We start from the raw sequence: 27750 nt of genomic DNA on the forward strand, positions 1-27750 counted from the left end.
TCCAATTGAGATTATGTCACACAAATAAATGTATCCTGAAGAATTGTTTGAAGATTCAGCATTTCATGCCATTTTTGTGTTGCATATCAGCCCAAATTGAGTTGTATCGAAATCAAAGTGGATAGAGGGATTCATACGTTTGAGCGAGCCATCCAAAGTGTGATCATTTGCGTTTCATTTACTGGTGACCGAGGCAGCTCAGATTGCGAGTACTAATGAGGTTCCTTCTCTCATTTTCTTTGAATGGATTGGCGATGTGGCAAATGGAGAGCTTGAATCGTGAATCTACTCATCTGGGTTTATTGGTGCAGCGCAATGTTTTTGTGATCATGATGAGAAGACGTTTGTTTGTGTTTCATATGTAGTGTTTTGCTTGATTACATGTTTTTCTCGCTCTGTCATATGCCAAATAAAGTTTACATCATTTTTTATCAGGAGAATGCGAGAATATAAAATGCAAATACAGTTCTGGTTCTTTGATATGTCATGACAGTCACTATATTTATATTATTTTTCTTCATAGTCTAAAAAACACACATGCTAATTGACTGTTTTTTTTCTCCCCTTCCTGTTTCTCACCACGCCTCTTACAGGCTGCTGAATAGAATGGCCGCTGATGACCGGCACCTCCCCTCCAGCTGCGGGTCCTACATTAAAACGGAGCCATCCAGTCCATCCTCTGTCATCGACACGGTCAGCCACCACAGTCCCAGCGGCAACTCTGACGCTAGCGGTGGCTATGTCAGCACCATGAACAGCCACTCCAACGGCCTGGACTCTCCACCCATGTTCACCCCCGGTGGGCTTGGAGCCGGCGCCTGTCGCAAGCGCTATGATGACTGCTCCAGCACCATCATGGAGGATTCATCCATAAAGTGCGAATACATGTTGAACTCCCTCCCCAAGAGGCTGTGCCTGGTCTGTGGAGATATAGCTTCGGGGTATCACTATGGTGTGGCCTCTTGTGAGGCCTGCAAAGCCTTTTTTAAAAGGACAATACAAGGTATTTTACTGTTCGTCTTCATCCAACAATACTTTGAACACAGTTCAGAGATTATTTGTCTCCAAGGCCACACTGACATTACAGCGCAGACACATTTTCAATCTCCTATTTTCATGGTGTAAAAATCACCATCAAGATATTCAATACCTACAGTATTTAAAACATTGATGGACATTGACCAAATATTTTAACATTTTACATAACATTGTACTGGGTTTAGAGTCACTGATTCACGAACGCACACACACACACACACACACACACACACACACACACACACACACACACACACACACACACACACACACACACACACACATAAAAAGAGAGAGAAGGATTTTTTTAATATCATGGTCTACCGATTCATATTGGTACGGTTGTCTTCTCACACTCAACACGCGTACCAAATTATTTTAAAATAGATGACATTTATAATTGCGTTTTATAAGCAGAAAATTGCCTCTGAATCTTTGAACATACAGAAAGTAGTAGTAGTAGTGGTCATCAACAGCTGAAGTACATGACCTTTGACCCCTTAATGTGAGGTCACTACCCTTATAAAACAATGCTTGACGCATGTCTGTATTCATCACGGAATAAACAAGAACTTTAAAAAAATTATTGCAGAATATTTTAGAGAGAAACTCTTGTATTTTCGGTTTTATTTTTCAAAAGTTCTTCCAGCGGAATCCTAAATTAAAGCAGCAGCTCCGCTATTTTGTTTTTCTACTTCTTTACCTTTTCTCTTTCTTTCATAATTTTGCAGCTGCGAAATGGGAATTTCTCTATTGTGAGACGAATAAAGGTTATCTTGTCTGACCTTATCTTAACTTATTCACTGCCAGACGTGCAAAAATGTGTCCTCTCCAGTGCCAGGGTTTTTGTCATTGTCACTCGAATTCCAGGGCCCACAGACTATTGAGTTTTAGGATTACATAAACATTTAATGCAGGGTAAGGAACCTTAGACGCTCTTGTTTCACCAGAAAAAAAGAGTTAATTCCTAAAGTATATGGATCTGGAGTTATATGAACATGAAAAACGTGCGGCTGTCCGAAATACAACGCATGACATACATATTGTTTTATATAGCGCTTTACAACAGTTACGGCTGGAACAAAGCGCTAACATGGACAAAGGGAAATGCCACCCCCTTGTGGAAGCAAACAACATTGCCAGAGGCCATGGTCAGCACTTCATCAGCACCCAAACAAGAAATAAACAAAACCCGACCTAATTCGGGAATGGCGTTCTACGTCATATTTTATATTTCCGAATACATTCATGAATGGCAGTGACTAAGTTAAGTACAGTTGGAAAAACATCTAAGGTACCACGAGGGCACAAAATGAAATGGCCTGTAACAAAATTTGCTGTTGTATTGTCCTAGCGTGGAACTCAATTAAATCTAGTGACTGATTTTAGAGAGGAAAAAATATTGCCTCTCAACTTGGGTCACCATCCGCAGCTCAGGGCGGACCATGTTTTTTGAGAACTAGCCATATAAATACATTTAGTCATGCAAAACTTGTCGAAAGTATGATGTCATCATCTGTCATGGTTCATGGTGTATTATGCACATGCCATTTTCACAGTGTGGTCAGACTTTGTGTTGTATGGGGTCTGTTTGAGCAGATGCTTCTCAGAATTCACTTTATTATTTCTGCCCTACGAGTTTATATGAGAGCGTAGAGACCAAGGTGTGACCAACTGTCTATCTACAAAGGCATTATGTATTATGTATATTACAGCTTCTCATGAGTGACACAAAGAAAACCCCTCATGCACATCCTCGTGATGCGAAACTGCTTCGTTTCGATTTATGAAATCAGATATTGTTCAACCTGGATAAAAAATAGTGCAACAATCTCACGTATCCATGTATAATACAGAGTCTTCAGAGTTCAATACACGGCATTGAAAACAAGATCAAATTAAAGCGATTCTGTGGAAATTGAATAGTAGCCACGTTTGAGGTGAATGGATGTGACACATTTCCACCTACTGCACCCAACAAATATTCATCCACATAGAACAGCATGCAGTACGAGCACGCTGCATGTCTTGATGGGAGGTGTTGACTTTAGACCTTGTATCCCTATCAGCTTTCGACAGACTACGTACCTTTTTTTTCAGACAAACAAAGGCACTAGGCCAAATCCGCATGTTTACTATTGCTGCCATCAGCAATCCCTTCTATTGACAAAGATGAACATTTTCTCCCAAGTAGCATAACTGGGCTTTTGTCCCCTCATTTCAAGACACACAATGGAACCGAAAAGAGGCATCAGAGAAGAAGGAGATGTCTTAAGTGAAGCACGGGCCTAAACAATTAAGAGGAAGGTACACGGAGAAAGAAATTGAAAGCTCCGACCCTCCCCTCCACTCCAACCCTCCCACTTCCCACTTTGCATTGTCAATTTGAAATCCCTCTCTTTCCCTACTTGGAGGGCTGCCTGTAATGGAGCTAATCTGCCGTCGTTTGTCCGAGCCACAGGAGTTTTGTCAATAACAATCAGCGTTTGGAAAGTGTAATTAAGGCCGAGGCTTTTCATTAGGAAGAAGGGAGGGGGCCGTCTCCAGGGACGGGCATGCCAATTAGAAACTCAGGCACGCGTCTCCGGGTAATTTCACGGAAAGGAGGGGAAGAAAACCCTGGACTTCTTTAGATTGAAGAGGGACTCTGCTGCTCTTTCACATGAGAGGAGGATAGGCTTAATGGCATAATAATCAGACAAGGGTCCCGGGCAGAGAATGCTGGGACTTTTTGGGGGAGGTGAAAGCCCACCGAAATGGTAGTAGAAACACATGCACTTTAGGTGGAGTAACATAGAGACAGTAAATCGTGAGATGTAGAACCTTTGAGAAAATGAGGGTATGAGGTTGAGGAGAACTGGTTCATTCAAGTAATAGCGAGGAAGTCAATGTTGAATTGGGAGATGCCCCTTGGTAACAAAAATAAAACAAAGACCCTTTCCTTTCTAGTTCTTTATCACACTGTCCAATCACACTCAGGACTAATCGCATGGTACATTTGTGGTAACTACCATCTGTGGGTTTTTTGGACTCACCTCCATTACAAAATCTTCTGAATGTATGCGGTTGGCAACATGCAAACATTAATGTACTTTATATCCGTACACACAAACACACGCGCACACACACACACGCACACACTACTACTAGCTACTAGCACTACTGGCTGTCCATCATAGGTGATGATGAAGCATGCTCCAAGGGAGGGGATGTTGGGGGTGGGGGGTTGTGGAGGGGTGGGGATACTTTATATCCATACACACACACGGGCACACACGGGCACACACGCACACACACACACACACACACACACACACACACACACACACACACACACACACACACACACACACACACACACACACACACACACACAAACACGCTCACTAACCAAAGCTTTAAATAAACCTGAACAATACAGTACAATACAATACAATCCATATTGATTTATATAGTGCTTTAACAACAGCTGAAGCTGGAACAGGGCACTTAACATGGACAACTATCATATACAGGAAATACAGCAGTCATGACGATAGTAGAATTTTTTTACTGTGCTTAGAATATCTTGTTTTCCTATCCTTTCACCCCACCCACCCTTTCAAATTGCTGCTGTGGACCACAAATTTCCCCATTGTGGGACGAATAAAGGTTTTCTGATTCTGAATCTGTAAGCACCAGTGAGTAAAACTAACACAAGTCTGACTCATGCAGAGTCAAATGCCAAAGAGTACAAGTGAGTTCAGGATTGTCTCTTATAGGATTGTCTCAGATTACACAGATATCATAACTGCATTTACCGTACTTAATTTTTCCCCCATGTATCCCTTTTCTAATTCCGTCACCTAATCTCCTGATCACGTATGCCTTTTTACATTCGCCACATACATCCTCTTGAACTCATACATTGCTAAATTTGTATTAGTCAAGGATAGATCCAAATTGATGTCAACCTTGATGTCAATCCCTATCCATCCCAGAAGTCCCTCTATTAACAGGGCTCTTCAAATCACACAACCACCGTGGCACTTTACGTGCCCTAGCAACCAAAAACATACATCACCTTTTGAACCTTGTTTTTTTTTCAATTATGATCCCAAGTGTAAAGATGGTTGAAAACCAACTGAACTCAGCCAGCCTTTTTTTATATGGAGTAATAATAGACCTGACAGTACGCCCATAAAAGCCAGTTTAGATTTTGATGAGAAATTAATACCTGCCATTTTATTGTAATTTACTTACAAGACCTGACTTCCCCCCTGTGTTCTGGCATGGGTCCTGAAAAGCCATACAATAGATTGAGAGATACTTATCAAGAGAAGGAAAAGGAAACCAATAAACTCTTCAATTCGGATAAACACGTACATGGTCCTTGGGCAAAAAAATAGTCAGAATACTTCATTCCTACTAATGAAATTGTCATATGGTGTGTGTCACTTGTTGTTTAAGATCATGCAAGGACTGAAATTCTAGTTTCAGCTAATTGAAGCATATATGAGCTCATCAACCGATCTTCTTTATATGTTAATATAATCAAGTGAGGAAATCTTTCTCAGATTTTTATGATAATCTGCATTGAACTGTCTTGTGACAACAGATGTACATCGCAGTTCATCAAAAGATCAAAAAAAAGTATAATTCGAAGCATGCACGGAAACTCAATGGGCTCTGTCGTATATCATTTTCTATCTTCCTGTGAATAGACAGCAAAACAAGGAAAGTGTTGCTCAAACGCATACTGTAGGTAGTCAGTGGTCCACTTCAGTCACATTCAACCATATTGCTTGTTGTGTGGCTTGGTTGCTTTGGAATGCAAACTAGTTGAGACTGAATTTACGGTACTTTTTTCACACATGATCTGTAAATCAGGGAGGGAAATGTAGAAAAAGAAAATGAATTCAGTTGCCGAATTCCATCACTGATCTATCAGAAACACCTTTGACAGAATATCAGCTTCACACAGGGCTTGACAAAACGTGTACATAGTGGCCTAAGTGTGTGAGAGTGCATGTTTGTTTTTGTTTCTAGAGAGTCTGATATCAAAGCACTGTTGCTCTCTTAGTAAACCACCAAATGCAGTTTGCGCACGTGTTCACTCAAACCCTGAAAAAGGGAAGGTGGGTAGGAGATAAAAACAATAAACAACCAAATGCTAAAGTGCCGTCAGGGACCTCCAGGGTCAATTGGCTGCCTTTTCATGATGACATGAAATGAATATGAAAATAGATAGTCTTGGCCACATTCGCTTCCAAATAAACAATCATTGAATAAGTCTTCAGATTTTGTGCCCAATAGCGAAACCTTGTGGTATCCTTTCAATTGTGTTTATTCTAATTTGTCATTTGAAGAAATGGATGCCCTCCCAATTTTAAACAAACAACCCTGGGCTTCCCAGTGTAAATGTTTCAATGCTTCATCAACAAAGATTAGCTGGTTGATTATGGTAGAAATACAAAAAGAAAAAAAAAGAAACAGAATTGGTTCCTGATTGCCTCCTCCTGGCATGTGTGAAAATGAAAGGGATGATTATAGTCTGGTTCTGCTATGACAACAGAGAAAACAGAGCGAGGGGAGACAATCAGAGCTCATCAGCCGTTTGCCTCACACCTTTATTTATCCCCAATCCCAAAGAGAATAGTAGAATTAGCATAATGATTTCTAACCCAGATATAAGGAGGAATTTCTAATTATTTATAACATCTTGGGACCCCGACTTGATCTGTCCAATAATGTTAACATAATTGCATAAGTTGTCCAAGGCTCTTGGAGGGCCAGTAGAGAAACACCAGCAGAATATTACACAGCTTGCAGGGTGCCCTGTAGGGCGAGTTGGGGGGGGGGGGGCGCTGCTGGCAACGCATATGTGTGCGTGCGTGTGTGTGTGTGTGTGTGTGTGTGTGCGTGCCTGCGTGTGGGTGGTGGGCATTAATTGTTGAGCGTTCAGTGTGAAAAATACAAAGTAAAATATACCATAACATACTTTTGTGGAAAGTGCTTTATTCCAGCTTCAGCTGTTGTGAAAGCGCTATATAAGTAACATTTCAATACACATCATCATTTATAAATGATAACGTTTATTGATTGAACAAGCGGTTCAGTGTATTTCAGTGGTTCAGGTATTTGTACAATATTTGAAAGGTATTTGGTATTTGCTTGAGACAATAAAACTGAATGGAAGCGTTGTGCGGCCAATGTCAAAACACTTTGAAAGTGAAAGCCTAGTTGAAACGAAGAGACTATAATAGAATGAAACCCTTTATTGAAAATCCTTGGGAGTTCAGTAAAATATAGGGAACGATACCCCAGCACCGGATGTCCTGCTGTCCATGTTCACGCTGAGTGCAACTGTTTTTCTTTTGTTGCAGTTGTGTTTTTTGATTCGAGCAACAAAACTTTTTGGAAATTGAATAATGTATAAGGCCGCTTGCCTGTCAAGTTTATAAATTAGCAACAATGGCAATTGTAGTAAGAACAGGTCTGGCTCGACTGGAGTATTATGTAAATTGGCCAGGGACAGCGCCTTTGGTTCGTCAAGCCTGCTATTGGAACAGTGGCAGCCCCTCTGAGCGCAGGGGGGCACGGCCTGCACCTGGGGCCATGTGCAGAATTAACAAGGCCAATTTGGTAGGAGCAGGGTTGTATCCACTTCTTAAGAGCACTGTAGATTTTTCACTCTTTACCACTCAAATCTGAGCACTTTCTCCGTTGGGTCCCAACAAAAGATTTTTTTTTGCTGCACAATATCTGACCTAACAATGCTTTCAACTCATTCCATGCCAAATCAGCCAGTGTGTAAAACCAACCTGATTATAATAAAACTTGCTGTATATTTCATCATGAGAGATGAGATAACCTTCATTCGTCTCATGTTGGAGAAATTCCCAATTCACAGCAGCGAAGTTATGAAAGGGAAAGGAAAGGGAAAAGAATAAGTAGAATGGAGTAACATAAAACCTAAAATTTTAGGTCAATGGGAGCATTGGTTTGGAAACTACATCCTGTCAATTTTATTGGTCAAAAGGTAAACCTACTAAGAAACTAAGGCAGCTGGAGCCGATCCGAGCTGTCACCAGGCAGTAGGCGGAGGACACTCTTAACCAGTTGCCAGCCAATCACAGGGCACACAGAAAGAAATCAACAATTTCCGCACACGATCACATCCAGGGACAATTTGGAGTGTTCATTCAGCCTGCCATGCATTATTTTTTGGAATGTGGGAGGAAACTGGTGGACGCAGATAAAACCTACGAAAGCTCCACACAGAAAGGGCGGACCTGGAATTGAACCCAGTACCTTTGCACTGTGAAGTTGACATCATAACCATTCGACAACCAAGCTTCCATTCAAAAATACGGAAATATGAAAATTGACCTAGTATTCCCTGAGATATGATGATTCAAAGGACCATGTTTAAAATATTGACGTTTGGTGGGTCGTAGCTTTCGCACCCCTGCTCTGATGGACCTTATCAATACTGAAAATAATCAGAAAGTATGAAAGTAAAGAACAAGAAAGAAAGTAAAGTACAAAGTATGCCTTGCATTGATCTGTGCCTTTTATGCTTTGTTCAAAATCCAACGTCACTTGGTTAATGAATCAAATGTATTTCTTTTCTTAGGCAACATTGAATACAGCTGTCCTGCCACAAACGAGTGTGAGATCACAAAACGGAGACGCAAATCATGTCAGGCTTGTCGCTTCATGAAATGCCTCAAAGTGGGGATGCTGAAAGAAGGTAAGAAGAGTAAGAGCATTTTTATTCCTTCTTGCACCACATTTTAAAGACACTGTGCTGTTTAATTGTTGTTCAGTTATTACCTTTGAACAAATGACATATTTGATTTGACCGGCAATGATTTGCATGACAATGGGAACATTTTGCAGCCCTAAACACTTGGTATAAAGTTAATGTTTCCATCTAGACTCAGAAATAAGGCAGGCTTTTTTTCTGCTAACAAATACAAACCTAACTCATGCAAACTGATTCCTTGCTTCACCTAGACAGCAGTAAATACGGTTAGTGTAGCTGAAAACAAAAGAAAAAACTAAAATAAAAATATGCTGAGTAGTGTCATTTGACCATGTGAGGAAAGGAAATGTAACAGTATTCCATCTGTAAAATGTGCTCACTTGGCACAATGTCGGCTGCCAGCATATTGATCTACTAAATGTCTTATGAACATCTCAGTACTCTGCCTGGGAATGACACATGAGAATTCCCTAACAATTAAACATCGTTTGAATGGAATGGTCTTGCTCGGTTTTCTCTTCTCCCTAACCTCGAGGATCCCGATGGGACTCCAAATTGAGGCATTCTAAGATGCAACTACACTTTCTGTTCTCTCTGACTCCCAACGCCTGAGTAATGGATGTGCACTTCCCTTTCTATTGCTTGGCCCTTTCTATTAAAAAAAAACCAACAACTCAAAACCCAGTTAATATAAAGTCTAAAATAACTGCTATAAAATAATTCAGAACTGCTATAATATAATTCAGAATGGTTATTTTTGGATTAAAGTGCAATGTTGGGTATATGATATCAAATTATTTTGCAGGAGAAAAAAATTGAAATTGTCACAGGGTGATTTTGTTGAATTACCGTAATTTACGGTTTATATGGCGCACCCAAAAGCCTTCATTTTCTTCAATAGATGACCCTGCACCTTATACAAAAGTGCCCTTTATTTATGAAGTTATATTGAGCCACAACAGATCTCGCAACTACTGTCAGCAGTACCGATTTCATGACACCCTCCCTGTAGAAGAAGTAGTGCGTAACCCCACCTTCTATTGTAGCACTTTATAATGAGACATTTATATATTTATATATTATATGTATATGTATATTTTTTCATTCATTGAAGGTGCGCATTATTGTCCGGTAGCCTTATACAGATGGTGAGGTATCAACCTCACCATCTAAACACTTTAGCTCACGAACTTTTCGCCTCACGATCATTACATTTGCGAGCATATAGTCGTGGCTGACGAACTAGTTTTCGGCGGACAAACCAGACCACCCAGCGCCACGGTGGCTGACGGATTAGTTTTCGGCAGATGAATACCAAACCACAAGGTCGAACAGTTCCACGGTGGCTGGCGGACTAGTTTCGTCAGCTCCTTTCTTTGGGTGTGGATGTGGTTTGTTATCGAGTGGAGTACTTTTGCTAGTATGGGACCAAAAAAGACCCCACCACAGGCTAGAGTTAAGACAAAGAGGACACAAAAGAAAATTACGGTCAAGCAGAAGAAGGAGATCATCGAAAAACACAAACGAGGTGTGCGTTCGTGTGACTTGTGCGTCCCAGTATGCTAAGTCGACCATTGCTACGTGTGGCTAAGGGTGTTACTGTGTTGTCTAAGTAACGGTCTCAGGCAATAAAAGAGGTTGAAAAACTTATGTTGATTTGGATTAATGAAGGGAACAGTGTGAGTGAGGGTATTATTTAGTGTTGTTTTTGGGCCTAAATTCTGTTTTATGGGGACTTGGGAACGGATTTTTAATGGTTTCTTATGGGAAATAAATGTTCGGCAGATGAACTTTTCACCTTACACACACTTCCTGGGAACCAATTAAGTTTGTGAGCTGAGGTCTCACTGTACATGGAAATAGTTTGAAAATACACCATTCATTTGGGTTGCGCCTTATTTACCGGACAATACGGTGTTTTTTTTTGTAAATAGTGCAGGAAACACTTTTTAGTCAGATTGTCTCTCATGGTTATTCAGCATCTTAAATAGCCTGCCAGATAGAGGCTCTAAAAGGTACAATTCTGCATAAAATTGCCGACTTTTACGTTCTCTGGCAAACTTACACTGTATATATTCTGACATTATTCCTCCCATTATTCACAGAAGAGAGGGATTTATAGATGCTTATATATCCAGCCGCCACCTGAAGCCAGAGTCATAACCTATATGGATCTCTGCACAGAAACCAAATCCCCTGGACTGCATGCAGCCAGATAAAGCCTTAGCGCCAGAAAGACAGACTAATCGCATTACTATCTGCTGAAAAATTTATGCCAATATATCATCTTGGAGAGCACGGGACGACAAAAATATGTAGTCATGGCTATAGACGAATGACCAGTGTGAGGTCAAAAGAGTGTAAAAGGCAAATATGCCACCTTTGGTTTAGTCAAAGGTTTTAACTTTCGTCCATCCATGGCAAACGTGGTTTAAGAAACTGGACCAATTATTGCCAAAGATTTTTTTTTTGCACAATGGAATGCACAAAGTCAGTGCCATCATCAGCAAAGAGATGCCACAGCATTTTTGCGTACGTAAGACTTGTTTCAGGTCTGCCCGCTGAAAAGTGTCACAGAAACCAAATGGAAATAAAGACGCATGGTCAATCGCCCGCTTCTAAGCTCAATGAAGCCTTCAGCTCAACGCCGTGCTCGAGCACCGAGTGTGGAAACGGCTACCACTCATGTGACTGTGGTTGCCACTTACTTTCATTACGGCAGAAAGGTCACATTGTATGCCAATGGAAAACCACCTAATTATAACTTTACTGCTCGAACAAAGATGCAGCACTAGCTCATGACCGTCCGTCTAAGGAAGAAACACAAAAGAACTACAAATGTGTGGCATCATATAAAATTAAGGTTCTAATCACTGGCATCCTGAGGTCCAGTACATGCCTTATCTAAGGCCGCACTTGAGCAAGACATGAAAAAAATAAATGCACAAAAAATAAATGTGCAAAAAAATGGGAAAAAAATAAATGCGCAATAAAAATAAATGCACAAAAAATACACAAAAAAGAAATGCGTGAAAAAATGAATAGGCAAAAAAATTAACAAAAAAAAGAAATGCGCAAAAAAAAATAAATGCTCAAAAATTGTCTTGAAACATTCATGTCGTCTTATACACAAATGTCTGTAAATGCTCTCATATATACTTACATTTATATTTATATTGAATGGTGCAATGCAGTAAAGAAGTCCGAATTAATTTCATCCCCCCCCCCAAAAAAAACAAACTTTCTTATATATTTTTTTAATCAAAATGTGATAAGCATTGATCATTTTCAGATATTTGTTTTGAGGTCATTGTTTTCCATACTGAAATTGTTAATGGCTTTTTAGCATTCAATGAGCAAACACCTTATCAACCTGCAGTATTGGTCATTAATTTATCCGAATATCATGCATTAATCACAATCTAAAGCTTTATATTAACATTTTATTTCCTGGGGATGTAAATGTCGTCAATTTCTGGTATTCATATTACCATTAACATGAAATGCGGGATTCTGCCGTTTGAGTGATATTAATATTCACTTTTATGTGCTGGCTAAAATGACAAGTGCTCACAGCAACTTTAGTTTGTTTGTGGTTACGTCTATGACTTTGCTAATTGACAAAAGACACAGTTTAATTAAAACCCAGTTAAAATAACCCAGTGGGGAGCAGGCTTGATTGTCAGCAAATATTTTACTATTGTTAAACTTCCATTTAAGGTTAGGTCATTTAGACACGTCACAATTCCAAATCCGACTGTTCATCCTTTAGCGTGAAGTGAGATGGCTGTTGTTAAAGTGCTATATAAATCCACATGCATTGTATTGTATATAGGGCAAAGCAAGATTCAGCTATTTGAGGGTTTTTTTTTGTATTTTTTTTACCCTGTTTACACATCTTTTGTGTCTTCCTGTTGCTCCAAACAATCTAATTTTTGCCCTAGCGCTGGAGGGAGAGCAATATTTATGGGCAGATTTGCCCTTGTATGTGTGTGTGTGTGTGTGTGTGTGTGTGTGTGCGCGCATGTCTCAGCCACTCTGACCTCTTCCCATCCCAAAAAACGAAACGTAACATTATCTCATCTCATCTCATTTTCCGTACCGCTTATTCCTCATTAGGGTTGCGGGGGTTGCTGGAGCCTATCTCAGCTGTCTTCGGGCACGAGGCGGGGGACACCTTGAATTGGTTGCCAGCCAATCGCAGGGCACACAAAGACGTACAATAGTCACTGTCACACTCACACCTAGGGACAATTTGGAGTGGTCAATCTGCCTGCCATGCATGTTTTTGGAGTGTGGGAGGAAACCGGAGGACCCGGAGAAATCCCACCCGGGTCCGGGGAGAACATGCAAACTCCACACAGGGAGGCCGGACCGGGACGCGAACCGGCGACCTCTGCACTGTGAAGCCGGTGTGCTAACCACTCGACTACCGGGCCGACCTACGTAACATTATGTAATATTAAAATGAATGATGACTGCTCTATTCAACAATATATGTATTTGGATTTTTTAACATATTTTTTGTGCCCTATAAAATTCCATAAAAAGAAGAAAATCTATTTCCCCCAAACCCTTATTTGCTGAGCGCCACAGATCGGATCTGATTTCAGATCACATGAAGGGATCTGGACATCCCTTGAGGAAACACTTATTTTTCTCATTTTACAGTCAGCTACATTCTGCTTGCTTGAATTAGAATCTAATTATTATTTCTTGTGCAATGTAATTTATGTGTATGTGTGTGTGTGATTGAGGAAAGTTGTCTTCAGAAGAAATTGAACATCCTTGTCACACGTTCAGCTAATATTTACGACTACTACAAAGAATAAAAGTCATTGCAAACGTCATCCGTCTCAACCTAAACATGTCAGCCGAGAAGAACTCAATTTCAAACTTGGGAAAACATGTTGGAGTTTGCTCTGTAATCTCTTCCTTATGAGCATATTGTGCTGTTTCCCCAATTTTAACCAAAGATAGTTAATTTAAGACAAATTCTTGAGGCAGATTTTTTTTTTTATTGAGACGTATGTATTATTGTACATCTAAATTATTAAATTTTATATTTTGTCTATTTGATGTTCACACTCCGATTATTCAATGCTAGACATGAGCAAAAATGTGTCTACTCCGGTGCCAAGATTTTTGTCATTGTCACTTGAATTCCAGGACCCACATAATATTGAATTTTAGGACTACATCAACATTCAATGCAGCGTAAGAAACATTCGACTTTCTTTTTTCATCTCATAAAAAAAATATTTATTTCCTAAATTATATGGGTCTGGGGTTATATGAGCTTGAAATAAGGGTGGCTGTCCGAAATGCAATGCAATACATACATATTGGTTAATATAGCGCTTTAACAACAGCTGTAACAAAGCACGAACATGGAAAAGGGAAATGCTGCCCCCTTGTCGAAGTGAAAAAACATTGCCAGAGTTCTGGCCAGTGCTTTACCAAAACTCGAACAAATTCGGAAATGGCGTTCTACGTCATATTTTCAATTCCCGAATAATTTTGGGAATGACATTGAAGGAGTTAATTGAGGCAGTGAATGAGTTAATTGAAAATAATAGTATTCATAATTGAATACAATATTAGTGTCTTCTACCCAAGGGTTGAAAATGTTTCAGAAATTTAATTCGAGGAAATCTGCTCAGAGCCTTTGTTGAGTTGCTGTACTTTTGTTCTCACTGTATAAAGGAGGAAGTGATCAATAGAAGAATTAAATGTCAGAGGCAACAGGTTTTTCCTCTGATCAATGAAACCAGTCAGAGCTTAGAGCAAGGGAGAAGACAAGATACTATTGAGAGATTATATTGACATGTTGCAGTGACAGTTGGTCTTTGTACCAACTTCCTCTCCCTATCGTTTACTCACAGACAAACGCCAATACGCAACAGGCCGTAATGTTACCACGACAGCAAAACGTTGACAGGATGTAGTTAGCATGGAAAAAAAATGCTAAAAATATCGACATGCAATGCAATGGAAGCTGATAGTTACATAACTTCAAATTTATGTGTATTAATTAAAAATATTACATTATACAGTTAAAATACTCATAATAAAATAAAGAAAACCATTTTTTAATTTAAAAATCAACATTTAAGATTTAAAAATACAAAATATTTTGTATACTGAGTCCAATATGGTACATATCACAGGTCATCAAAAGCAATGTTATCATAATCAGTGTCTGAAACTCATGACAAAAAGTTAGTGGACACCCGGGCAGACAACGCTGAAAAGTTGCCGGCCCGGCCATAAAGTTGCCTGCGCAATTTTTCACAACTTAAAACACATAAAGACGTCTAATCGCCCCAAAAAAATAAAAACATTGTTGCGAAGTTTAAAGGGTTTTTTAAAATTAAGGAAGTACCAACCACAAATGTTCCCTTGCCTAATTTATGGTAAATATACCTTGAATGCAAATTGCCAAACGAACGTCGTTTGGCAATTTGCATACTCGGCACCGGCAGCCAATCAGAAGCCTGCTTCGGACTACACCCTGGCTGAAAAGTGTACTTCAGAATTTTGAAAGCTGCTGAGAAAGTGGAGTCCAAATGGCTCGTAGCATTTTGTTTCTGGCTTTTGGTTTATTGAATAAAACAAACGTTTGATTTGAAAAAAATAGCGCTTTTTTTTTTCTTGAAGAAGTTATCTGCCATCCGGACCAAGACGTTTTGAAAGTTGTACGCCCAACGTAAAAGTTGTAAGCCCCGGGCCAACGGAGAGACGCTATTTCAATCACTGTCGTAATCATGTATAACTTGGAGGCTTCAAGGTTTAGTAGCATGCATCTCCACCATTCCAGCATCCAGTGGTAGGCCGTCAGGGCCTCCAAGGCCTTCTCTGCTGGCCTAAAAATATATATGAGTCAAAGACTAATTTCAAGATTGTCTTTCAGCTTCCTTTCATTGATTTTCCCCTGTTGTGTTGCTTCCAGATGTGTGTTTTTGTATTTTAGCATTTAACCAATCAGATTTCAGCCATCATGTTACCAGGCTCAGAAATCTACCTGGATGCCTTCACAATCAATTCTGCAGGCCCTGGAGCATAAAAACCAATGGCGATGAAACAGTTGCTTTAACCAATCAGAGCTCGAGTTGGTAACTCAAGGCCAGCTCGAAGGCGCTGGCAGCGTCAGAGTTTTCACAAATTATGATTGGCCAGTCACATGATTGGCTAGTCACTAGCCAATCATAGTATCACTAACTGCTAGTAATAAGCGTAGACTGGCCAGAGCTATCACACTGTATCTGTATCAAGCATTTTTGTATGTATTTAATAGCGGTTTGTCAAACCATTATTGCTGAAAGAGGAGAAGAAATGGATTTGGTGGCAGATATACTGTTACAGCCATTTTCAAGACAGACTTTTCAAGAATAGTTGGACATTAAGAAAGGTTGGAAAGCTCCAAAGCTATCAAAAATACCGAATAATATTGCAATTTTATGAGGCTATCATGAATCCACACGTTCACAGTAAAAACTCAAACCATTTAATGACAGTATTTCTTAAGTTTCTTCAAGTCACAAGTTATTTCCTAGCCAACAACGTCCTCTATTGGACGTATCGTAATTCACACGATACTTGCAGCTGTGGAGTGATTCAGACATAGCACTATTGAAGGCCTAGGAGTGACCTGCACGGCCCGCCACTGCCAACATCGATTATGTCTGATCGCACAGTTTATAGACTAACCAAGAAATGTATGTGTTGTTCTTTATGTTCAGAATCTACAAGATCACATTCTCACAGAATGTGAGATGCAGAAATGTCATCACATAAACATTTCAAGTACAATGTAGGTTAATTAAAATGTGAATAGTACATAAAGTAACTTGCCTCACTTTAAATGATTAGAAAGGTGACCCAGATTTATGCGTTAAAAACCTTACATGCACGCGACATAAGTGAGTATAGTGAAGGCATTCATCAGCTGCATAAATGAAAAATATGAGCGACGGTAACAATAATTGAGCATTTTCTGTTATTAATTAAACTGACTTATTAATGCACAATAACTCATTTTTACTGCTATTGTATTAATGTAACATGTGTTAAGTACCAGTTAGTAATTTCAGTCAGTAGTCGGGGCAGAGATGTCAGCACACTCGGGAACGTCTAGCTAACCTGTAAATGGACTACGTGACAAGGGTGTCAGTGTGGCAACCCCTTGGGTCTGAATATGTGGCGGGGTCAGTTTGCTTCCTTCTCTCATCACCGCGCGTGATTAAAAATGCTGCAGCACTCGGACGAGCACGCAGCGCTGGCATCGGGGGCCCTTGGAAAAAGTGCTGACGGAAGTTTAGCAAGGCGGCTTCCTTGAAAGGCGAGGTTCATCATGCCTTGCCATGTGGCCTTCTGATTTTCCCTGCTAAAATAGCTTCTGCCTAAGCTCCGCTTGGCATTGCCAACCATCCCAGACATCCTGACACTTTCCCCGGGGAGAGAGACACAGAACAGGTGAACGACTCAAAATAAGGGTCCCGATCACGGCCGTCCACGCAAAGTGAGTGAAGACAGCCTCTTTTGTAGGCGAGTGCTTGGAAGAGGATTATTATTGTTTTTGGAGAGAAAGAGGACCCGCAGGTCAGCTGGCCCCCACCCTAAATCCTGCGCTAATCCGTGCACAAATGCCAGCCCCCTTGGCCAAAAGCCCTCTCCCCCAACACCCCGCTTTGAAGAGATGATACCCACGCTCAACCTCTGCTCGCCTCGCTCCTCTGTGTGGCGGGCCATAAAAGAGTGAGATGACTTTAGATGAGGTGGCAGTTAAACCTCTTCGCACATTTATAACACACCTACTGTTTACTATGGAGAGAGCTCAGCAGCGTCAGACCACTTACAGCTGAGGGCCACCAAGGGGACATATGAAGCTCTCTCAGGCCCCTATAACGTCATGTCATAGTGCCTGGTCGTGGGAGTGAGTGAGCTTGGACGAGCCTGTTTTTAATGGCCCCTCTTCTCTCCGAGACCCATCCCTGACCCTCTTGGACATTAAAATGAGGCTGGACTGTGCCAAGTTTTAATTCCTGTCAGCATCTGTTAATTATGACCAGGGCTGTTCTAATTAAAAGAGGCACCCACCAAACTTCAAATGCTGGCGTTGCACCCACCGACCGACATAGCCACATGACTCAACTGGTCGAAAGGATCACAGAGAACGGGAGTGCAGCCATCTGGCAGCGTTGGAGTTCATCGAATGAGCCGCAAGAAACTGTAGAAAGTGGTGACATCACATTGGACCGTGGGAGGAATTTTCCATGGCTGTTGCGTTGGATGTAATAAACAGTGGCAAGTGAAGTGTTTTATTATATGTGTGTGTGTGTGTGTGTGTGTGTGTGTGTGTGTGTGTGTGTGTGTGTGTGTGTGTGTGTGTGTGTGTGTGTGTGTGTGTGTGTGTGTGTGTATTTTTTTTCAAAGTCAGTCAGAGATTGAATGCTAAAACAAAACAAAAACAAAAAAAATCTTCAGTGTATTTCTTAACTTGAGTGGTGTTCAAAGAAAACTGTCGGTGAGTGTGCATGTAAAGTGCAGGTATGGTTGCCATCAGATTATTCCCTGTGTCTTGCTGGAAAGGATCAGTCTCTGTTGGGAATTGGGGGTAATTAGGTTAGTGGGTTGTCAGTGTCAGGAAATTGAAAGACAATCCTAATCAGATTTCTGTTTCTAGGGAGTCAAATAATTTATATAAATGGAAGAAATCTCTATTTTAGAGTTTGATGATAATACACTTTCTAGCCTCACCTGTGTGGGGTAGCTGTCGGCCACGGCAATATGATAAAAGGACAGAAAATCAAGAATGTATTTTGCATTAATCCCCCCTTGCATCCCCTTTTTGGTAAATGGCAATCTTGTTTTTACATGGCCTGATATTCCATTTCGGACAAACACTATGTGACTGCCAATCACCGTCCATGGGACACATCCAAACTCATCTTCTCCAAGAGCATTTGGTGATGGGCAAATTGTATTAGGCTCATTTGCAGTGGCCACACAATGCTCAGGTTTGACACCGTCCTCCCTGTTATAAAGTGATGAAATCATCAAGGAAGTGCTCTGGCTTGTGGCATTGTTTGCTCGGAGGACATCGCAGGCTGACAAATTAACCCCCCCTCGCGCATTTCTTCTCGTCCAGCCTGTAAGAATTGAATTTGTTTGGAGGTTGCTTTATGCATATGAGGTAAATTGAAGGGATTTTCCTCTTGACAGGATTAAGATATCAAGGATGTTTAGGCTTGGATGGAAGCAGTGACAGGCCGGTACAAATATGGGGATGCGGCATATAGGTTTGCACGCATTTGCATTGAATAAGTGAATACCTCCTTGGTCATATCAAATAAATAGAACGGTCTAGATTAAATATGTTAACTATGGAGAGAATGAATAGAATAGAAAAGACATCCAAATGGAAACATTCTTATCAAATAATGAGATAATAAATAACTTATGTTATGATGAGGCCGGCTCGACATTTACAGTATCGGTGTGGAACCCGGAACCCTAGGTGTGGTTGGGGGTGATAAGGCTCTGCTGCTGCTCTTCTCAAAGAGGGGTGAAATAAGGGTCTTTTATGAGGAAGCAATACCTAGTTATCTGTTTGGAGTATGACAGCGGATGTTTTGTTCCCCATGGGCGAACGGGGAGACAACACATTTACTCGTTGGCCGGTCACGTTTCTTTTCCTGGATCTGAAGGACCACACACACACGCACGCACACACACCAGAGCTCTCACTCATGCACAAACAAATAAAGAGCCAATTAGTATGCAGTCCGCTTCACACAAAAGCTAAATAATTAGAGGACCAGTCTGTGAGATCATTGACCCCGTGTTAAATATTCATATGTTTAGACCTGCTCTGGGCTCAGCTGTGTCACAGTAGACCAGCCAGGCATGGACCACATATTGGAAGACAGCCTTTCGTCTGACATATTCACACACAAACTGACATGCTTGCTTGCACAGGGCCTCTTGCAGTCATTTAATGTTTATTTAGAAGCTCGAGTCTAATCAATCCCTCAATGCCTTTTGGCTAGTGTAACCTTTACCATACACGTTTTTTTAACCAATATTTTGTGCGAATGCACTTGATGCTGATTGCATCCATCTTGTGGTCTTCTCAATTTGTCCCCCATAGGGGTACGCCTGGACCGAGTTCGAGGGGGCAGACAGAAGTACAAGAGAAGGTTGGACACTGAAAACAACCCATATCTGGGTTTGGCGCTTCCCCCTCCTACCAAAAAGCCACGTGAGTACTGCCCCGTCACAGTCTCCCATCTCCGTCGCGCCTCCTCTGCCGTGCAAGCAATCAGGTAAAGGTGAAGTGAAATTTGAGGCTCAGTAATATTGCTGGTGTTATGCAGGAGCTCTCAGACAATAGTGTCCCCTATTTGCGAACAGACATGTATTTTGTTGCAAAAGAGATTTTATAGCCCTCATTGGACACCATACAAAATCCAAAAGGATGTGTTTCAGCTCACCGATATTTTTTTTGGGGGGGGATAAAACATTTAACATTTTGCTTTGTCTGCCCTCCTTTTCTCCTCCATCCTCAGTCACAAAGATAGTATCTCACCTTTTGGTGGCAGAGCCAGAGAAAATCTACGCCATGCCTGACCCCACTATGCCGGAGAGCGACATAAAAGCTCTTACCACACTGTGCGACCTGGCTGACCGCGAGCTAGTCGTCATCATCGGATGGGCCAAGCACATCCCAGGTATCGTCTTTTGTCTCTGCAATTTCTGTCTTTTTCCAGATTGTCTTTTTATTGCTGTACGGACATAACGTGCACGCACATTCTCACAGATAATTAATGACAGAAGCTCATAATGCCACAGGGTGTGTGGCATGGACGGGGTGCGATAGGGACACAGCCGTGCAAGAAGGAAATCAATAGAGTGCATCTAAAATCCTGACACTGAATGGAGAGGGCAACACACTGACCTGCTTCCAACGCCCGCTGGAATGAAAAGGGAGAGTAAAGTTGGGGTCTCGCCCACTCATACAACGCACCAACATATGGACACGCCAACGTGCCCTTAGTACCGGCACACATACTCATTGAATTATTGATGGGCATAATCGTGTTTCCTCCTCAGCCCTTATACATTCTGATCGCCGAGTTGTTTGGTTATGAGACGCTGTTTGCTAAATTAAGGGCACAGTGTACCTCACATCTGCAAAAATGTAGCTTCCTTTGTGAATTGTGAGTTCCAATTTTGACAAAGAACCCATTTATTTCTTGCATGCAATGTAGATTCTTCTTGATTTTGAGCTTGGACCCCCCCCCCCCCCCAAACTCTGTAAAATCACTCTGGTCTTTGAAAACATAAAATAAATGTATACTTCTCTGCCACTTCCATAAACTCTTCTTAGTTGCACAACTTGAACAAGCACAGAACTGACAGAAGGTGTCCACTTTCTGTCCCACTCAAGCACATGCTACGATGCATTCGGTCAAATGAGGTGATATATTTATTTTCATCCAAGTCAAGTCAGATAACGCAGATCCATTTTGTACTGAAAATCTCTTCTAAGAAGGTAGGGTTTTAATCAGGTACAGATCTGATAGTAAGGAGATTAGCACTGGCTATGCTCCTGGCCCCTTGGCCTCAGCTGTGGCCCGTTATGCATCTCAACTGTTTGGATAACTCACAATACACAGTGCACGGTCAGCAGACTGAGAGTTTAACCAAGAAGCTTACTAAGAACTGGAACTCAGGTGACCCGGTGACACACACTCTCATTGTCCAATCCCCAAAATTTGCTGCTAAACTTAAACCCGTATCATAGCGCCATCTTCAAACAATAACGGCCTGGGTCACTGATTCAGTGTTTTATAAAAACATGAAAAACTGACCCGATGAGCGACTGTTATATTTCACATGACAGTGTTAAAAGTGTGCTGTGATAATCAGATTATACAAACACATATTGCACTTTGCATAGATCCATAATGATAATGGGATTTGTGTCACTCCAAATGCGGCGGTAATGATCATTTAACCCAAAACCTGAGGCAGTAAGCCACAGCGTCTTCTGCGAAACGAGGTGCAGTACCTGCACTATTATAGTATCTTAAGTAGATTATGCTCATCTGTTTTCAAATAACTGGCTCCCTCCTGTTTTATATCTGCTTGTTGTAACAATATATATCATTATTTAAACACAAGTTGGCAAAATACAGATAACTGGTCGCCTAGTGCTTTCTCTGCCACATTGTGGCGTCTGTATTAGGACAGTGGGTGTCCTCTGGCCATGAAACAGCAGCATAATTGAGTTGTACATGGCTGAACCTGGTCAGAGACGGTTCAGTGGTTTTGCCACTCCATGCTCTAACTCTCCATGCACCAAAGCAACCCCAGGGGTAGTGTACCATGCGTTTGCTGCGGGACAAAAAAAAAAAGAAAGGGGGGCATGTGGGTGATTGCATTCTGATAGATTTCTGAGGCCGTAGGCAATGGAATTAAAAAGATTAACAGTTCATTATGAACTAGACCACATTGATTAGACCACTGACAGATGGGCCAATAACTAAAGTCCAAATGTAACAATTTAAAACTCGTGAAACCTGGTGCTCAGCCTTTCCAACAATATTTTTTTCTATATATTGAATTCTTCTCCTGCACTCTGAAAACACTTGTTTTTAAGATCTGATTAATTTCTTTCAAATGTTTGAATGGCCTCGCCCCCACTTGACCTGTCCGACCTCCTCCACCCCGACACACCTCAAGTCTGCACACCAGACTCTATCAGAGCTAGCAAGAACTCAGTGGAGACCAAGTGGGGATAAAGTAAAATACGTTTTGTAATGTATAATTATGCGGACTAGATTCTCTAAAATCTTCCCTGAAGTTAACGCGGGAGTTTATCGCTCAGAAAATTATGGGATGGATGAGCTCGAAGAGGTAAGGAGGAGCGAGGCCATTTAAACATTTGAAGACAAATAATAAGATCTTTAAAATAACTAAACTGTTAAGGGAGCCAGTGAAGGGATGCCCGAGAGGAGTTATGTCCTCCCTCATACGCTCTGTACGTCACACAAGAGACTCACGTACAGGTAAAATCCGATTTACGACCGGTGCGAGTTACGACCATGACCGCCAGACGCTTTTATTTATTTTTTTATAAATTCTACAGCTGGGGCCGCTCCGGTGAGATCTGCGTGTTTGCGATCCATTTGGTAGAATAAAGACTCGAGATGGTCCTTCTTGTTTCGATTGAATAAGTAGGATGTTTATTTGCCGCAGCAGAGAGAGCAACTGCTTTTCTCAGCATTGAAAACTTTTTTTTTTCCATCGGAAACAATTTGATCACTAACCCAACAATTTGATTCGACACAAACAATCCAAAAAATAGTTAATGAAAAAAGCACCAGCTGTTTTTTTGTGTATGCACAGATCAACATGCATTTCAAGTCACATTTCTATCAGCTAAACACAACACAACCCAATATTGAAGCAGGGTGCAATGGAGAAGCACATCACCATTCGCCGTGTATTTGATTAACTGATAATCACTGTAGATATTCTTGTCGCTTGTGTTACAGCTTCAAATAGCACCACGTAAAAGAGTGTAACACGGCTGTTGCCTAAGGGTGACGGTCATTAGTAGCAGTGATGGGGTGGGGCGAGGGGGGGGGATGCTGACAGATGGCTACTTGCTCCTATAGGTGCTAACAACCTTTGACATACATAGTCGTCCACCAGCTACCCATCTTGTCCCCTTGCATCCCATAAAGCTGCATTTCACATTGTCCAAGAGATTTAATGTAGCTGAGTACTCGGTATATTGGCAGCCACAGTGTGGGAGAAGCTGTTTACTACTTTGACATTGCCGTCTTCTTCAGGAGTGAAGGTAGGCGACAGTGACCCCCACCCTCCCACACGTCACGTTCCTCCCTGAATTCTTTCCCACCCACAGTGGGAATGTCATGTGCTCATATGTAAAAGCCATGATGCATGCAACATATACAGAAGGGGCTTGTGGTTTGGTGCTTTCCGACTCCCAACCCAGCTTCTGCGGCTGAAGTGTTTTCAGCTGGGAATTCACAGAAGGCTCGGTGGCCACGCAAACATTGAGACTCTGCTGTACCCGCTGCCTTGCTCTGACATAAGAAAATGTATTTTTGATCCATCCAGTATATAAACTACACAATATATATTGACAGATTAGGCTCATATTGGATGAAAAAAATATTTTCCTCCCCATACAAAATGTAACCCTTTCGGGGTCAGCGTCTACGACAGTGGAAGCTGCACCATTTTATCAGGCTATAGAGTGCATGAAAGGGTCAATTGCATGTTCATCTTGGAATTACAGAAAATCCAAATGATTTACAATAGAATACATATTGATTTATATCGCTCTTTGACAACAGCTGAAGCCACAGCAAATCAATGTCCTCCATCTTTAGAGGTTTGATCCGCATGTTTGTTTTGGCCAAGCTTTTATGCCGGATGCCCTTCCTAACACAACCCTCTGTATTTATCCGGGCTTCGGACTGGCACAAGAAGACATGTCCGTTTGTGGCTACAGAACAATAACATGGACATGCTATATACAGGGAATAAATCAGTCACAAAGATAGTAGAAAGCACCATGGAGTGTAACCAAGATCAAGTCGGAATCATGCCAATTTGAATGCTAAAGAGTACAAGTGAGTTTTGAGACAGGTTTTAAAGAGGGGGCTTGGCGAATGTTCAGTGCCAGGTCATTCCAGAGAGTGGGACCAGCAACAGAAATGGCTCAATCCCCTCTGACCTTCCAATTAGTTTTTGGCACATCTAATAATGTCTGGTCAGCAGACCTGAGGCCCCGGGAAGGTATGTAGGGATGGATGAGCTCGAAGAGGTAAGGAGGAGCGAGGCCATTTAAACATTTGAAGACAAATAATAAGATCTTTAAAATAACTAAACTGTAAAGGGAGCCAGTGAAGGGATGCCCGAGTAGGAGTTATGTCCTCCCTCATACGAGTACCAGTCAAGAGGCGAGCAGAAGCATTCTGGGCCAGCTGGAAACACTGCATGGAGGATTGGCTGACTCCCAAGTAAAGCGCATTACAGTAATCGAGTTGAGATGTGACAAAGGCATGAATTACTGGTGGCTGCCGCTGCTCACCCACAGAAAAAAAAAAACTTATCCTGTGACTGTAAAGTGACCTTGAGAGTTTTTAAAGGTGCTTAAAAATGAAAAGTATTATTATTATTATTATTATTATTATTATTATTATTATTATTATTATTATTATTACTGCTTCGAGGTGCTCATGAGAAAGGAGAAATTTGATGTTGTTTGTTTTGCCATGTAATGGTCATCCATTGGATGTCAGCTTATCAGCTCTTCATTTGACTGGCAGGCATGTGCCATGTTAGTTGTTAACATGCAGACAACAGTGACGTTGTGTTATAAGTTGTCGTATTAGCGTCAGCCCTCCACCAAGACTAAACAACAATCCCGCCTTCGTCCCCCCAAGGCTCTTGTTTTCTGTTTGCCATTAAATTGTGAAATCTACTTACGGAGTCGCCAGCCTGATCCCACTCAAGCTTCGTAATCTCCTTGTAATAAAGTGTGAATACTGGCCAGCAATAAATCACCACCTCATCAGTGCACTTTATTAAATATAGACATCTACAGACGGCTCTTTGTATATTCAATTTACCTTCTGACGTGGGCTTCTACACAGGAGATAAAGATAGATTGAGCAATCAAGTGCATGCTCAGGGCGGAACCTGAACAGGAAAAGGGCTGGCGGAAGGTGGAAAAGCTACAGGGAGATTGAGATGGGACGCAACGTATCAGAGACAGGCAGACAGTGAGGAGGCTCTAGTGCCAGGGGGGGGGGGGGGGTACTCCCAGGTGGAATAGGGGAGGGTTTTTTTTAACACTTTTTGTCACACATAAGCAGGTGCACTCCCCCATCATAATGGCAATTGGAAAATGCTCATATCAAACAATGCTTGTTTTATATTTACATCCATAAAAACCTCACAATCAAAACTCAATACTTGGGACTGTGTTTCCTCAACTACTCTAGTGCTTTCCGCTGTAATAGACGTGTGACCCAATTCCATCATCCACTTGAACAGATACAGTAGCATGCCATGAAAAAGTATTTGTCCTCCTTTCAAATTATGACTTTTTTATATCATTGCCCCATTCTAATTTTAGGATCATCCAGTGTAAAAATAAAGTGCAGTCAGAATTTCCTGTGATGGTGATATGCCTTTACGAGACCATCAACACCTCTTTACCCCTCATTAGGCTTTGCCACTTGATGGCTGCAGATAAATTACCGTATTTTCCGGTGTATAAGGCGCACCCAAAAGCCTTGATTTTCTTCAAAAGATGACCCTCTGTCTTATAAGCAGGTGTGCCTTACATATGAAGTAATATTGAGCCACAACAAGTCTAGCGACTCCTGTCAGCAGCTACCGTCTCCATTTCCGCCTGTAGAAGTAGGGCGTAACCCCAGCCTCTACTGTTGTGCCTTATAATGTGGCGTGCCTTATATTTGGAAAAGGTTTATATATTTATATATTATGTTTGGAAAACCTTTTTTCATTAATTGAAGGTGTGCCGTATAGTCCGGTGCACCTTATATATGGAAAAAGTTTGAAAAATACACCATTCATTGGGGGTGCGCCTTCTACTCCGGTGCACCTTATACACCGGACAATACGGTATGTTAATTATGACAATGTTTAAAAGCTTTGTTGCGGGGTGCAGTGAGCAATATCTAATGTAGGGATTGAACAGTGGAACCCGGCGTTCAGGGGTCAGGAGGTCATGGTGTACAGATTAAAACAAGGGGATGCCTCCATTTAACTTTATTCAAACCAATAACGTGGGTACCCAGCAAAATAACCGTGCTGAGGAATTCAACAAAAGTTCAGTGCAACAGTGACGTATAGAAAGGGAGGGGGCAGTGAAAGTAGGAGTCTGTGTGCCTGGGTCCAGACCAGCTATAAATTTGAATAAGAAATTGGAATATGGTAAGCTTGTTCATTTTGCTGTAGATACAATTTTTTTTAGGAAAACAAGTGGATGTTCGTGCATTGACCTCACAGTGCTTAGGCTGTGAGTTCGATCCCGGCTCCAACTTTCATGTGTGGACTTTATTGTTCATGTTCTCCCTGCGCTTCCGTGGGTTTCCTTTGGTCATCTTTTTTCCTCTCACATTCCAAAAACATGCATGGCAGGCCGATTGAACACTCTTAATTGTCTCCGGGTGTGAGTGTGAACACAGATGGTTGTTTGTCTCCATTTGCTCTGTGATTGGCTGTCAACAAACTCAGGGTGTCCCCCACCTACTGCCCAAAGACAGCTGGGATAGACTCCAGCATGTCCCGTGACACTTGTGAAGATAAAAGCAGCTCAGAAATTGATGGATGCATGGAACCCAGTCATGTTCATGGGATACTGGTCAAATCACCCATTCTTTGATAATTTCTTCGGATGATGGGATGGTTATCGTCTTGAAAGAAAGTTTAAAACTGGCATCAATTGCATTCAATATGGTAAGAGCGTTCATGTGTTACGAATGCTTGGTGAACATTTATGCGTGTCAACTGGAGGTAAAATTATTCCTGTCAGCAGTCACATTTTATGACCAAGTTGCTATTGATCCTGATGTTGCCATGTTAATTCAAGAAGAACCATGGCTCACACGCTCCTATGATCACTGGTTATATATACTTGGTCCGCCGCAGATATCGGGTTTTTTTAAGCATCATCTGAAATGGCAAGCTTTGATATCAGCTAAGCGCCTCGCAGTACAATCTCTCTGTTCAGCTTGAGGGTATAGTGGTGACAAAAAAAAGAGGCGCGGAACTGCCGGGGCCCAGTTAGAGGCAGTTTGACTCCAACTGGAACCCAGAGAGCACTTGCCTTGGCTGAGGTGAGATTGCTGCCAGGCACATGTCTTTGGGGCCTGCTTCTCCTTCTG

At 41.5% G+C, this 27750-nt stretch overlaps 1 protein-coding gene across 5 annotated transcripts in view; it reads left to right on the plus strand.

Moving 5' to 3' along the window:
• The window catches only part of esrrb (estrogen related receptor beta), a 55818-nt gene that overhangs the window by 13503 nt on the left and 14565 nt on the right, over nt 1-27750 (plus strand). For 3 of the 5 annotated variants that reach the window (XM_089003673.1, XM_089003675.1, XM_089003670.1), the window contains 4 exons: nt 594-1003; nt 8657-8782; nt 19941-20051; nt 20359-20520. In XM_089003673.1, the coding sequence (XP_088859799.1) occupies nt 594-1003; nt 8657-8782; nt 19941-20051; nt 20359-20520 (809 nt within the window). The remainder of the gene's footprint in view (nt 1-593; nt 1004-8656; nt 8783-19940; nt 20052-20358; nt 20521-27750) is intronic. The other 2 variants (XM_089003674.1, XM_089003671.1) reach the window with 1 other exon arrangement.

Source organism: Hippocampus bargibanti, linkage group LG09 (genome assembly GCF_051943395.1).
Source record: "Hippocampus bargibanti isolate YZ-2025 linkage group LG09, ASM5194339v1, whole genome shotgun sequence".
Lineage (NCBI taxonomy): Eukaryota > Metazoa > Chordata > Actinopteri > Syngnathiformes > Syngnathidae > Hippocampus > Hippocampus bargibanti.